The following is a 14,450-nucleotide window of genomic DNA, read 5'->3' on the forward strand; positions in this document are numbered from 1 at the left end:
GACTACTGTGTTGTGCTCACGCAACCAGAACAGTCATTATATTGCCTATTTGGTATTTGACTTACCTGTTCGGTTACAGTCACCATTCGAATTGTCATAGAGAAATCTAGATGCTTTTTCCCACTTACAGTTACCACTACAGTACTTGGGCCATGCTGAATCCAGCTCCAAACAGTGTAAAGACACGTACATAACGAGAAGCTCTTCTTCACCTTTCGTCCAATCTCGAAACAAGGTCTTCCCAGCAAATCGACGCTGCACTTGTATGCCTTCTCTCTGGTCTTTTCCTCTACCACGGATTCACGTGATTCTTTTAGATCACTGTAAGGAGTGCTACCAGTAGGCGATGTCTTGTCGGGTGTACGTTTCGAATACGCTGAACTCACAATGCAAAACAACCAGACGCAAGCAGGCACGTGCGCTCTTGTACATGTAGAGCGATTTCGGTCACTACGCGAAAATAAGGACAAGGTTGATCGCCCACGTACGATCAACAATGGTCATTCCTTTCTCATGTGAACAATAGAAGAGCTAGCACCTGCAACCACAAAGAAACGGAACAATTCTAGCTGACAAAGTGAGTATGTACGTAACACTTCCTCAGGCGATTTTGTTGAACAAGATGACACGTTCCATTGTCTAGACAATATCTAGAAGCAGCAACAGATTAGAAAGTTTCTACAATAAGTAAAATTCGCTACTTCAAACTATAGGCGTGGCATTAGCGCATGTTAGTAATCGTCCTCCTCTGACATGATTAGATAGACAACTCTTTGCCAAACACAACACACTAAAACGGCCATTTCCAGTCTATCTTCCATGATGCTACAGATATTTGTCTGCAGCCACTGCAGGTGTCATGGACACCATTATACCGAACGTCCACGCATGTTCGACGACGGAAAAGATTTCTCCGACATGTGGCATGCGAATCGAAAGCTTAGAGCTACAGCTTTCAAATCCGTCAGTCCTCATCTTGAGCAAGGGCTGTTTAGGGACACTATCTATAGAGATAGCGAGTGACAACGAGGGGCGTGTCATAGCGTCAAAAATCGAACCCATTATCTCTCTATTCTTGCTTTCTGAGTAGACTTGAAGCTTCTATCAAGCTGAGGAGAATGACTACATGCGATATACGCTTTTGTGTGATTCTGTACAAAATCTCTGGCCGTGTTGGCTCATGTACATCGAATAGGTCGCGATCGAAAACTAGCAGTTTAGAACATTCAACAACTGCTTTTGACTTGACGACTGTATGGGTATATGCTTATACTGTATGGGTATATGTTTACTTGAACGTCTAGAAGTACTAATGAAGGTAATCAGGAGCATTGGCGAGTCGGAGTGGCACAAACATAAAAGCATATACCCATGCAGTGACTCGGCGACTCAGGGACATAGTGTGGCATGGGCTAAATCGGGCTATTGCCCCATTCATAATCGTGGTCATAAAAATTGTGGACTGTAAATACGCGTGAGGACCAAAGCTGTATATAGTATATACACCACCCATTTTTCCAGTCTGGATCAGCCATGGAATCTAACGTATCAGTCAATTAGAAGCCAATGAAATTGGGCGTGTCCCATAGCATTGTAAAGCTTAGCACCCCTTTCTAGAGGTCACTCTAGGCCTCTTGATCACCCATCTAGTCTAAATTTACTCTCACACCTTACAAGCCAACTTGTTTTAATCGCCAAAATATGGAACGTAACTTGTATTACGCGTATTGACAACATGCTAGCCATGTGACAGTAGACGTCTACGTGCTGAGCTATTATCAGGTACGCGTGGATGAAAGAAGTTTTATTTATAGGACGTACCACTAGAGCAAAAACCTAATAATGCCCATGCTCAAATTGTGCCCCATGCTCAAATAATGCCCCGTGGTGAGTTTATACAAAATATAGTAATGCCCGATGCTCGATTAGTGCTCCACTGGGGTAGTATTCAAACCCATGCGTGTCTATCAATGTGTGAAGGTTTTAGATCTAATAAAGTGGACATCCAGATAGAACCACTGAGTGCCGATGAAGATTCAACGTATGCAACAGACCAGGAACACAACTCAAGTGAAAGCGGAAGTAGCCATAAAGTGGATAACTGTTAGATGAGATTACCGTATTTTCGCGAATAGTGCCGCATGAGGTACTATTTTTCCTAGTTTTAAAACATGAGGCATTATTTGAGCATGGAGCACAATTGGAGCCATCTATGGAACCATCATACTCGTCATTCCTAGGAAAGGATTAGCTTACACGTAGGTATACCTAACGGTCGCGAGAAAAGATTTAAATACTTCTGGTCGTCGTGTTCTTTAGCGTTTTTTTTCAATATCGAAACAAACGGTTCTTGTGTGGACTTTTTGGCCTTCGTTTCGTTGCAAATACGCGACCCTTTCTTGCGTTTGTAATCGACACCGACGTCGATGTGGACTGGCGAGGCCGATGCCGTCAGACTTCCGCGCATCTCACGGCCTAGTTTGTATCAATCACGAAGGTCCGTTTTGAAAGACTTGTAACCGCATTCCATCGTCAGCTGAATGAGTGGGAACGAATTGGGGTCAATCTGTCGGTCCAAAAAGTGGTGCCGAAAATAGATGCAACTGAGTCCCATTCCCAGACCCATTCCGGCCAGTTTGTCACGAGTGCTGTCGTTCAGAGGGTACTCGCTCAACCTTTGATTCAGTCAGACTGCATCATCCGTAGACCTGGACATAATGAACGTTGCCAGGAAAATAAGGATGGATTACTAGCGGTATACAGTTTTCGAGTTGCTAGCAACGTTTGGGATGGATGACTAGCGTTTTGCAGTGTCCACGTTGTGGTTTTTGCCTTCCACTCTTGCGAAACGCCGTCTAGAACCGCAGAACTGATTATTTAGCATTGCGATTAGCTTTCTCAGATTATTTCACGTCTCTGTATGGAGTTGGGGAGGAGTTACGATATTGCTGGTATAGAGTTGAGGGGTGGGGTCATTTGACGCAGGAACGGTGACTCTCTAGTTGGAAGTAGTCATTTTGGGCGAGCAGTCGCCAGCCGAAAAAGAGAGAGGGGGCGAGAGTGCGAGAGAGGAAGATAGTGAAAGACGAGACAGAATGAGTGACCTAGTACGAAAGGTACTGTTACCCGGTACACTAGCAGAAGTAATCATTCAGTTAACTGTTATCAGCACAAAGTTGGATATGTTCGTTGTACATACTACATGCATAGCGGACGTGTAACTACCTCCTTTCTGCGAGGCTAGGGGTAAATAGTTCTAACTGTCCGAGGAGGAGGGCGTTCTCAGTTCTAGACACAGCAAAACGCAACTCACGGCCTAGCAGAAGCACCTAGCTTACTTTAATTAATTAATACATATGAAAACTGTTGTGTGTATGATTGTGTGTGTGTGTGTGTGTGTGTGTGTGTGTGTGTGTGTGTGTGTGTGTGTGTGTGTGTGTGTGTGTGTGTGTGTGTGTGTGTGTGTGTGTGTGTTATAGATTGTAAAGAAGAATTAACCAGGATGTTGAGGAGAGAATTGGTAGAGCTTACAGCATTGGTGTGTTAGTTAAGATCTTCGGTCTTTATAGATCAAACTTGAGACAACGAAACTTGTTTACTTCTTTGGAAAACGTGCATGACATCTATTGCGAGCAGCGGTCGATGGCGGATATACAGGAACCAAATACGACAGCGCGAAAAAGTCTGGTGTGATGCTAACGTCACACAGAGTATTATTATTTGAGTAATTCGTACGTTGAGTTTGGAATCAGCCGTTTTACACACAGAAAATTGAACACTAGCTGCTTTGAGTGTAGGCGAGGCTTCGGGTCAAGTTAAGATACCAGGGCGTTCGTATAGTGGTATGAAACAAAGTATATTGTCGTGCTCAACCAGATCAGTCTGGTTTGTAAAGTCTATTACAAGTACCGGAAGCAAACCCTGCTTCAGAAGTACTTAGACCATCACGGCTGTCTAGAAAAAAGACACGACTTTACGAAGGATCCGAGTAGATCCCAGAAGCACTGTTTTCTGTAAGTGCTGCAGGTTGTGATGACCTGGAATAATGTCCAGCCACCGTGCAATACCTGCGTGCACTGTGCCCAAAGCTCCCAAGACCACCGGAACCACCAGTGTTCGACAATGCCACATGCGGCTTATCTCCACTCGCAAGTCGCTGTACTTCGCCAACTTCTCAGCATGTTTCTTGCCAATGTTGCCATCAGCAGGACAGCTGATATCAATAAGAAGACAAGTGTTTGTCTTCCTATTTCTGAGACAGATGTCTGGACGATTGCCTTTGATCTTCCTGGCAGTGGGGATGGTGGTATCCCACATCATAGTAATGTCATCCGTCTCCACAAGCCTATCAGGATGATGCCGGTACCATCTGCTCTCCACTGGAACCCCAAAATGGCGACAAACGTCCCAGTGAATGATGGATGTCACCTGATTGTGTCGATCAGTGTAGTCCGTCGGTGCCAAAGCACTACAGCCTGCCACAATGTGGTCGACTGTCTCCAGGCCTACACTGCACATGCGGCAAGTAGGACTGACATCACGATGTAGAATCTTGCGCTCATAGTACCGAGTCCGAAGAGCTTGGTCTTGAGCAGCAACAACCAGTCCCTCAGTTGCAGCAGGAAGATTCGCTGCCTTTAGCCATCCGTAGGTCTCTTTCATGTCCACAGGCGGTTGCTCAGTGAGACGACGATACTGCCCGTGCATAGGCTTCCCGCTCCAGGATCGCACACGATGAGAACTGCAACACGTACGGTAATGTCTCGCATCTGTTTTAGGCGCTTGCTCGAAGCCACCTTCAACCGAGATGGATGCATTCCTGTGTAAGTTCTGCGACTTGTCGTCCAAAGCAAGACTCCTCCGCAGCTGTGCAGTAAACCGACAAGCCATGCGCTTGATCGAGTGTAAAGATTTTCCAGAGTCACACTCCCGTATCATCTGCATGAAAGGATCAGAACTGTCAGCAAGGTAACAGTTCAGGCTTACAATACAAGATTGATATGTCGACTCAATCTGTTGTAACCCCCTACCCCCATCACTGCAAGGAGCGTACAGTCGGTCAACGTCTGCAGCAGGATGGTGGACACCGTGCATAGAGAGAAGCTTTCTGGTCCGTCGATCGAGCTGCTGCAGGTCCGTGCACCCCCAATGAATGACGCCAAAACCGTAAGTGAGAACCGGTAGTGCAAACCCATTGATGGCTAGAATCTTGTTCCGACCATACAACTCAGTCCGGAGAACCACCTTCACTCTGCGCAAGTACTCGCGACGGAGTCTCTCCCGCATCATGCTGTGCTGAATACCGTTACTCTCATCTACACCCAAGTACTTGTAGACTTGACCCGGTTCCAGACAGTTGATGGTGTCCGATTTTCCTACCGTCACCCCAGAGTTGTGTCCAGATAGTCTGCCGTTGACAAAGTGTGCAACAGCACATTTGTCCAGACCAAACTTCATCTGGATGTCATCAGAGAAGGTACGAACCGTGTGCAACAACCCGTCCAACTGATCAGAGTTTCTGCCATACAGCTTCAGATCATCCATGTAAAGTAGATGACTGATAAGCTGACGTTTGGCAGTCTCACCATGCCCAGTGGTCATCCGGTAGCCGTAACCGGTTCTGTTCAGCTCCTTGCTCAGAGGATTGAGAGCCATACAGAAGAGAAGTGGAGAAAGTGAGTCACCTTGGAAAATACCCCTCCTGATCTGCATAAGCCTTGTCTTGATAGTACTATTCCCGCAAGAAAGCACCATCGATGTCCTCCAACTCTTCATCACACGTGACAGGAACCCGCACAAGACTGGACTGATCTTATGCAGCTGAAGGCATTGGAGCACCCAACTGTGTGGCACGCTGTCATAGGCTTTCTGGTAGTCCACCCAAGCCATGCTCAAGCTCTTGTGCCTGGTCCTACAGTCTTCGGTAAGCAGCTTGTTGATCAACAGCTGATCCTTTGCACCAAAAGATCCCTGTCGACAACCTTTCTGCTCCGGAGCCATGAGGTTTCTCTGATCCAAATGCCCTGCAATCCTCTGCCTGATGACTAAGGTGAGGGTCTTATAGAAGACAGACAGACACGTGATAGGCCGGTAATTTTTGGCCTGGTCAGTCTTGCCATTCTTAGGAATCAGAGTAGTTATTCCTTGAGACAACCAGTCGGGTACAGAGTCTGGATTCTGAACCAGCAGGTTGTAGTTACGAGTCAGATCAGTGTGAAGACACGTGATACGCTTGACCCAGAAACCATAAACCTTGTCTGGACCAGGAGACTTCCAGTTCCCCATCCTTTTGAGACACGATGTGACCTCATTGTCTGAGATAGGTAACCACTGCTGCTCATCTTTCCGGTGCGTCTCGTCATCGGTTTGACGTCTCAGCCAGAAGGCAGACTCATTGTGATGTACCTCAGTTTCTAGGATACCACCCCAATACTGTTCGATCTCAGACTCGGATGGCGGGGAAGTGACCCGGATAGTCTGCTTATCCAGCTCTCTGTAAAACCGTCCAGCATCTCGTTGAAACAAACCATTCTGGCGAAGTCTCTTACGATTCTTCTCCAGCCTCCTGGTCCGCTCGACCTTGGACTTAAGTTCCATTTTCAATCGATTGATGGAGACCTCACAACTCTCCGAACAGGAAATGCCCAACCGATGCCGAAGACGTCGGAGTTCATGTAACATACGAATGCCCGATGAACCCTTTCTAACCTCCAGCAACAGTGAGATCGCACGTCGAAGTGTGAGAATCTCCATATCCAGCCTTCGTCTCCATGTCGGTGTTTGAGAATTGGTTGACTTCGTCGTCTTTAAGCCCCGCCTTTTGGACACTAGCGAAGCAGCAGAGTATACCAGGTAACTGATTTCACTCATATATTATTATTATTATTATTATTATTATTATTATTATTATTATTATAGACTGTCTTTGAGGTCCATGCTAGACTCGGTACCAGTAATCTCATATTGTATGTCGATCTCACCTATTATATTAGCTAATCGCTCCTTTTGGCGAAAATTTGTTCTAGCTGGAACGAATCCAAACATGGTGCTTTGATCTCGTTCCTATAATCCAATCAGGTCTCGAGAAGCTCTGTAAGAGTATGTACATGCAATCGGATGCTCTAATACGCGTGTACTGATGTAGTAAGTATCAGCTACGCACTGTACAGACAAATTTGTAGAACTAAATGACGCGACGACAGTAGTCAAACACTGCGTGATCGATTCATTTCCTTGGTTAGAGACATGGAATTCCTGTTCTTGCCATTGTCCCAAGCCTTCAAGAGTGCCTGACCTAATACGTGCAGGTTACATTTTTGCTGAAGCTTTTCACAGCCCAGAAATTGTGAGCAGGCTTGTAAAATGTGAGACGTAGTGGACTGCTTGTATATGTGTGCGACGCGCGTGTAACTAAATTGCAGACTTACCCCGGTGTCAGAGGCGCCAGTAACTTCCCGGTATAATTGACTCCTTAGTCACTCTGCCCCGGGCATGAGTGCATAGCTCTCCCAGGCTTGAGTGACTCCCTTTTGCGTCTTGCTGTGCAGCGAAAACATATCGTGGAGTTGAGGTTGCTAGCTTTAGCACGTCCTGTCCTGCCTGGAAAACCAACAAACCAGTCTTTACTATCTTCTTCTCGCACCAGGAAATAAAAGGAGCCTAGAACAGATAAATAAAATCCAGCTCCAACATGCAGCAGCTGCACATGTGTATGCTACTACTGCTTTGTTTTTGTCTTGCTGACTGGAGGGTCAATTGAATTCTGTTCTTCACGTTTTTCATACCAGTTCTTATGATCATAGATGCATACGATGAGAGAAACACATATTTTGTACAGAGAATACTTACATAATCAGATTTTAATGGGAGGCACTCCTGACAAGCTGCAGTCACTGGTGCCAAGAATATGGTGACCTCCAGTGGTGACAGGGAACACTACACTCACGCCCAGGCGCTGGTGAACGGGAGTCACTACCACTTATAGGCACTAGTGACTCCCCATCACTGGGAGTCACTCACGCCTATGACACCTGCGCTTCGCGAGACACGCTCGAACTGTTGGAAAGGCAGAAAGAGCAGTTTTTGGTCTAGCTGAAAGGAGCACTAGGCTAATCCTAACGCTAATTCTAACCGTAACCCTAACACTAAGAAGCGCTAAACTTTATAAGCGTCGTTTTCAAGGCGAGCCTTACTCTGGTGTCATTCACCCATTCGAGCAGAGAGTTTCGTCAATGGTAAAGTTTTTGTCATATTTCTTGTTGTTAATAGGACGCATCTCATCCTGACTCAGACATCTCTGTTAGTTTGACATCTATATAATAATAATAATCGCCAACGTATGTTTCACATTACAGTTATACCTTATTGCTTGCACTCGAAACAGATGCTGGCGCAAAGAAAGAATTTGAGATGCGAGACACGATCAAGCGTCTCTAGTGCCTCCTCAAGTGGTGCGTCTGCGTTTGTATTGTGTGTGTGAACTTTAGGCTGCATGAAAACGCTTGGTGTGATCGCATCAGATGCGCGGACGCACAGATCCTACTGTACGACTGTAACTGCACGTCATGCCTAACGTAACGATACTTCGACACGTTGCCTTGGTGACGGACCGACAGCCCGGCTTCAAGAGCGAGAACACGAAATCGATTTAGCAACCGAAAACGGCTAGTCACCAGCATTGTACCGCATTAAAGCGATTAGGTTTTTCGGATCCATGAGAGGAAGCAACGGGTCCCGGTCAAGTTTCCACCCTTGCCATTTCTTTTTCAAATTTCCGGAGGCTCTAATGTTACAACATCGGAAGCGGTGATTGCAATTAATCATGTCTGCATGTATGCAGTTCTCAGTGAACAGCGTTCAAACATAGTTGTGCTTGAGTCGTAGATGGCTCTAATTAATTAATTAAGCAAAGAGAATTCTTGATTAATAAACGTGTGCACATTCCAGACTAGTGGTAATGCCTTTACAAATCTAGAGTGAAGTTTTTCGGTGGACTGAAACGAATCAAAGATTAGATGGGCTTTTCTACACCAGCCATGCTTGGGCGAACAATGACAGCTATAGCTAGAGTGCTTTGTCGTATATTGTCGTTAATTAATTAATTAAGACACAGAAGTTTCAAATTTATCCTAATTTTAACCTTAATCAGATTCGGTAGTATGTTGTGGGCGTGTCGATAGACAGATGTGGGCGGGTCAATAGAAGAATGTGGACGGTATTATCTACTCAGGAAGACGCAAACTATAGAATGTTCTAAGATTCGAGCATAGACAAGTCATATACGGATGAGCAGGTAACCACGTGACTTCTATGGTTTTGTTGCCCGGATACACGATTCTAAGCGGGAAATAACGCCCACCTTTCCCAATTTGTTACTTCCACACTTCCATCTTCATGATCACCTGTTCTCTATCTCCGCAGGCTATTCAAAGGAGAGCTGTGTGTGTGTGTGTGTGTGTGTGTGTGTGTGTGTGTGTGTGTGTGTGTGTGTGTGTGTGTGTGTGTGTGTGTGTGTCGATCGGTCTGTCTGTCTGTCTGTCTGTCTGTCATTCTGTCTGTTTGCGTGTGTGCATACAACGATAAATTAATTTACTAACAACTAATCTAATCTGCCGGTGCAGAGAACAGGATGGTGGGCTAGTACTTAGATTATTGTATATTTTGTAATTTAGATAAAATATCAATTTCTACAAATTTTATAGTACTTTACATAAAATAATATATTTTATGTATTTTCTTAAATACGATATGTGTAACCCAGATTTAGATTTTTATATATTTTAAATAATTCATGATAAAAATACATAATTAAAAATTAAACTATAAATCGTTAATTGTTATATAATTTATACAGTTTATTTAAACCTCCTGCAAAACTCTGTGTTGACCTGAGAATACATGCAAAATATTTACATCATACGACAAACTTAATGGACAAGAAAATGTAGTTATAAGGTGAAAGAATTCTGTATAACATTCCTTCTACCCAATACCAAGTCTTCCATCAATCCATGTGCTATGCCCAAAACAATGAGCATGCATAAGAAAGCCTGCATAGCTAAAAATGTAATTAAAGAAACAGAGTTTCATAAATGTATCTAATGTATATTAATTTGGTAATTAAAATTAATTAGTGTAAAAAACAGAATCGACAGGCCATTCATACTTGTGAAACAAACTCGATCTCTCCCCTGATCAGAAAGAAGTCTTTTGGGAGCACCCCATCTGTAAAATACAAAACAATATTACCGGTTTCACAAGTGCCTGCGGCTGATTGTTGACATTGAAGATAAATTGAACTTGTACCTGCATACAAAAGTTCTAATTCTCTGTACCACACCATTAGCAGTCTTGTCCTTCAATGAGTAGAAATCCACAAATTTTGTGTAGTAGTCTGTAAAGGTAAGAATGTACCTAGACCCAGCATCAGTTGTTGGTAGTGGTCCTAAAAGGGATAGCAACAATAACATGGTCTTAACTAAAACTCAGATGATACAACACAGCTAGCAGTTTATATAAAGCTACAAAGCTGGTACATACCAAGATAAGATCCATCCCAACCAGTTCTAGAGGCGCCTTTACCCTAATAGGCTTCAACTCTGAAGCCTGTGTCTTTAGTTTGTCATACCTCTGACAGCGATCACAAGATTCACACTATAGAATGACATTGTCAAATCATTATAGTTTACAAAATAATTCTATTTTATACAATATCTATTTACATATTCAATGACGTCTTCCTTCATGCCATTCCATGTGTAGAACTTAGAGACTTTAGCAAGTGTGTTGTTGATTCCACTGTGTCCACCTATGGGGTTAGATCGAGTGGTATTGATGAAGAATTTCTGTTATTTCATTTAGCTGATAAATAACTTTCTTTCTCGTGTCTTTCTTAACCCCAACGTAAATTAATTCCTTTTCTATAATGGAAACATGAAATTCTGTCAAACGTTTATAACTTGCTGGAGACCAATAGAGGTTGCATGATTTGATTGTGTGCATGAATGAAAATGTTGTGTTGTTGAAACAAATCAGATATTAAAACATTGCACCTCACACAATGTAGTCAAAATAGTGATAGCATGTGACATAGCATTAGTCAAATGATTACAAAACATTTGGTTAGGAGACGACAGTCCAAAAATCCATTAGTCACTACACTGCCAACACACTAAATAATAAAATTCTACAATCATTGTGTAAGAAATAAAAATTGGTATTGTTAGTTACGTATTAATTAATTATTTTAATATGTTACAACAATGTAAAAGCACTGGGTTAAAGTAAATAATTCAGTTGTTAAGAATAATTATGTACTACATAATATGTATATGCTATATACAATATATACACATATATATAATTTTATTATAAAATTTTATATATCAATTACATACAATTTTAAAAATTGGAAATATAATTAGACATAATAACTATACATGCACATTTGTACGAATAAATCTCTCTTACTTTTGCTATCCCTGGTGGAAGGCTTGTGTCAGGAGATAAGTTACCAGATTCTGACTTCTCTCTCTGTAGCAACAAAGTCCGGCGCGGCTTCCCTAGCTGCAATTATAGTTTGCTTTAGATCATCCATGGACTTCACAAGCGAGCTAGTGCACACGACTATTGTCTATCCAAAAAACATAAAACCTCAATATAATGATACCTAAATGTGTGAACAATCTCAGCACGCCGAATGACTTACACGCGCAATGCGCAGACTGTAAAATACAATCTCAGCACGGTGACAATCTCACCTAGCTGGGTAACCTGTCAATTAGTCCCTTGCTCACGTGCAACTTCTCACTGTCAACAGGAGAGAAAATCACCTCTGTCTGCCATTTGCCACCTATCTACAGGTGGAGTCTAGCGCAAGCGTGCGACACAGTACGACTGGTCAAAGAACTCGCTCTTGTCTGCATCTAGATAGCTACTCAAGGAAGACGGTACGTTTTGAAGGTAGGCCAGCCAGTGACGTAAACTACAAGATGTAGATACTCACATGCAGGAATGTGTACAACGCTTTCGGCGAGGGTTACAATCATACGCCTACTGCACGCGAGACAAGCCTCGACCTAATCTCACTCCTTGGTGGGGAGATCCTAAAATTTTAGCTTTCAGAGTTAAACAACGAAGTGCAACGCAACTGATCTGTGTTTCGCAACCTGCGCTGAGACCAGAACGTACGTGTTACTGATAGTTCAGTCGTGCAATCGAGTTTATGCCTAGATAAACGACGCAGAGCAACGACGGGATACCGTATAATTTATGTTTGTGGTTTCCATTATTGTGTTCATTGCTGTCTGTCTAGGATGGCTAGCAAATGGCAACCCAGCAAACAACTAGTTCCACAAGAACTGGAAGCCTTTGCTGACCAACGGGGTATTCGGTATTTTCTTTTTGCCTACATCGATATCCTCGGCGTTCATCGAGGTAAACTCGTCCCTAAATCAGCTGTCAACAAGCTAGCAGAAGAGGGAGGTCATCACTGCCGAATCATGTTCAGAGTGTCTGCTACTGATCCCGATATGGTAGTTGTTCCTGACTTGACGACGCTCGTTCAACTACCTTGGAAGCCTGAATTTGCGTGGGTGATGTGTGATTTGTATAGTCCTGCAGGTGTGCTGTTTGAGGAGTCACCTCGTCTTGCTCTGAAACGACAGGTAGAGCGGCTGTCAAAACTGGGGGAAAACTGGGTACTCAAGTGTGGACTCGAATTTGAGTTCTACTTGGTGAACAAGGATGGAACGGATGTGGCAGACAAGTTGGATGAACGTCCGGGTATTGACTCTTGCTTTCGAACTGATAGTCTGATGAGAAGCTCAAAGGTTCTGACTCGGATTTGTGATGTGATTGATCAGCTTGGATGGCATCCATACCAGATAGACCACGAGGGTAGCAGCGGCCAATATGAGATAAATTGTCATTACACTGATGCCATGACTATGGCTGATCGCCACGTGTTTTTCAAATACGTTTGCCAGAGCATTTCTGAAGAGGAAGGTGTTCGTATCACCTTTATGCCGAAGCCATTTGAAGCCAAAATTGGCAATGGGCTGCACATGCACGTGTCAGTCTGGGAAGGAGAAAAGAACGTTTTCTTGGATCAGTCGGGAGAGCTCGGTTTGTCACAGACAGCATACTATTTCCTTGCTGGAGTTCTTCACAATGCCAAGGCTTTGTGTGCTATTTTTTGTCCAACAGTTAATAGTTACAAACGACTGGTAGCCGCAGGATGGTGCCCCAATCGAATTACTTACACAGGCGACAATCGCTCTCACATGATGAGAATCCCTGGCCCTGGTCGATTTGAGATACGTCTTGCTGATGGTGCGGTCAATCCATATCTGTATCAGGCAGCTGTTATTACTGCTGGTATTGATGGTATAGAGAGAAAGCTTGATCCTGGTCGTCGATGTGATGGAGATGGATACAAGGGAGAGCCAGCAGGGGCAGAGTACCTTCCACAGAACCTCCTGGATGCAACCAGAGAGCTGAAAAAGAATCAGTTACTCTATGAAGCATTGGGAGTGGATTGCATGGATGCCTTCACAACACTGAAGGAACAAGAATGGCTGAGCTACATGCGGCATCTTACAGAATGGGAACGTATACACACTTTAGACTGCTGAACTGAACAAACCTTGAACTGAGACAATGACATAGTTGTACATTCATGTGATGTCACGTATTCAATGAAACTGAAATTGATGAGAATCAGTTAAAGTAATTCACTGAAACACAAACCACTAACAACTGTACTGCACCAATACTAATCATGTACAGTAGTCTAGCTGTTACCATAAATTTTAGACACTCACGACAGTTCATGTCAATGGAAGAGATCAGCTGCTAACATATCTACTGCAGACTGTATCAGTGAGACCAGGATTCTTGTCAAATGCTTTCTTAATTAATGTCAAGAAATACTACACGACGAAGATCAACGCAGTCGGTATTTGTTGTGTAGTATATCTCTTGGCAACATCAAGGAAGCGTTTGACAGAATCCTGGTCTCACTATAATCTTTTGCTGGATAGCTTGCTTCTTCAAAGATGCCATTCATTACAGCCAGGTCATATATATAGCAATATATATATATATATATATATATATGCTATTTGTTGGTTTATTTGTATCAATCTGTTTCTGTTCGTCTGTTGTTTGTTTGTTTGTCTGTCTGTCTGTCTGTCTGTCTTTAATAACAAAATCTTACTTGCAAGCATTATGGCGTAAAGTATGTGCAATGGCTGCCACTCTTGGTATCCCCACTCCGTGCTTCAGCGCTGCTCTTGCATTATACGATGCCTACAGATCAGGCAGCTTGCCAGCTAATCTCATCCAGGCACAGAGAGATTATACTTAGTGCTCACACGTATGATCTGCTTTCCAAACCCAGTTAATTCATCCACACCAACTGAACCAGCAATGGTGGTTGTATTTCGTCA

At 43.5% G+C, this 14,450-nt stretch overlaps 1 protein-coding gene and 2 long non-coding RNA genes across 3 annotated transcripts; 1 reads left to right on the plus strand and 2 right to left on the minus strand.

Moving 5' to 3' along the window:
* Nucleotides 1-91: 91 nt before the first annotated feature.
* On the minus strand, nt 92-10,657 carry LOC134182669 (uncharacterized). The gene is made up of 4 exons (XR_009970386.1): nt 10,540-10,657; nt 10,306-10,444; nt 10,166-10,224; nt 92-650 (listed from the first exon to the last, which is right to left on the minus strand). It is a non-coding gene; the product is annotated as an uncharacterized LOC134182669 (long non-coding RNA).
* A 70-nt stretch (nt 10,658-10,727) lies between these two features.
* On the minus strand, nt 10,728-11,792 carry LOC134182016 (uncharacterized). Its single transcript, XR_009970251.1, has 3 exons — nt 11,708-11,792; nt 11,470-11,632; nt 10,728-10,919 (listed from the first exon to the last, which is right to left on the minus strand). It is a non-coding gene; the product is annotated as an uncharacterized LOC134182016 (long non-coding RNA).
* Nucleotides 11,793-11,807: 15 nt separating this feature from the next.
* Nucleotides 11,808-13,845, plus strand: LOC134182017 (glutamine synthetase-like). The gene is made up of 2 exons (XM_062649326.1): nt 11,808-11,961; nt 12,314-13,845. The coding sequence occupies exon 2, from the start codon at nt 12,315-12,317 to the stop codon at nt 13,632-13,634; it is 1,320 nt and encodes a 439-aa protein (XP_062505310.1). The 5' UTR covers nt 11,808-11,961; nt 12,314; the 3' UTR covers nt 13,635-13,845.
* The last annotated feature ends 605 nt before the right edge of the window (nt 13,846-14,450 follow it).

This window comes from Corticium candelabrum, chromosome 7 (genome assembly GCF_963422355.1).
Source record: "Corticium candelabrum chromosome 7, ooCorCand1.1, whole genome shotgun sequence".
NCBI classification, from domain to species: Eukaryota; Metazoa; Porifera; class Homoscleromorpha; order Homosclerophorida; family Plakinidae; genus Corticium; species Corticium candelabrum.

Excerpts from the sequence above, each read along its gene's own strand:
- LOC134182017 (XM_062649326.1), top strand. The coding sequence starts at position 12,315 with ATGGCTAGCAAATGGCAACCCAGCAAACAACTAGTTCCACAAGAACTG.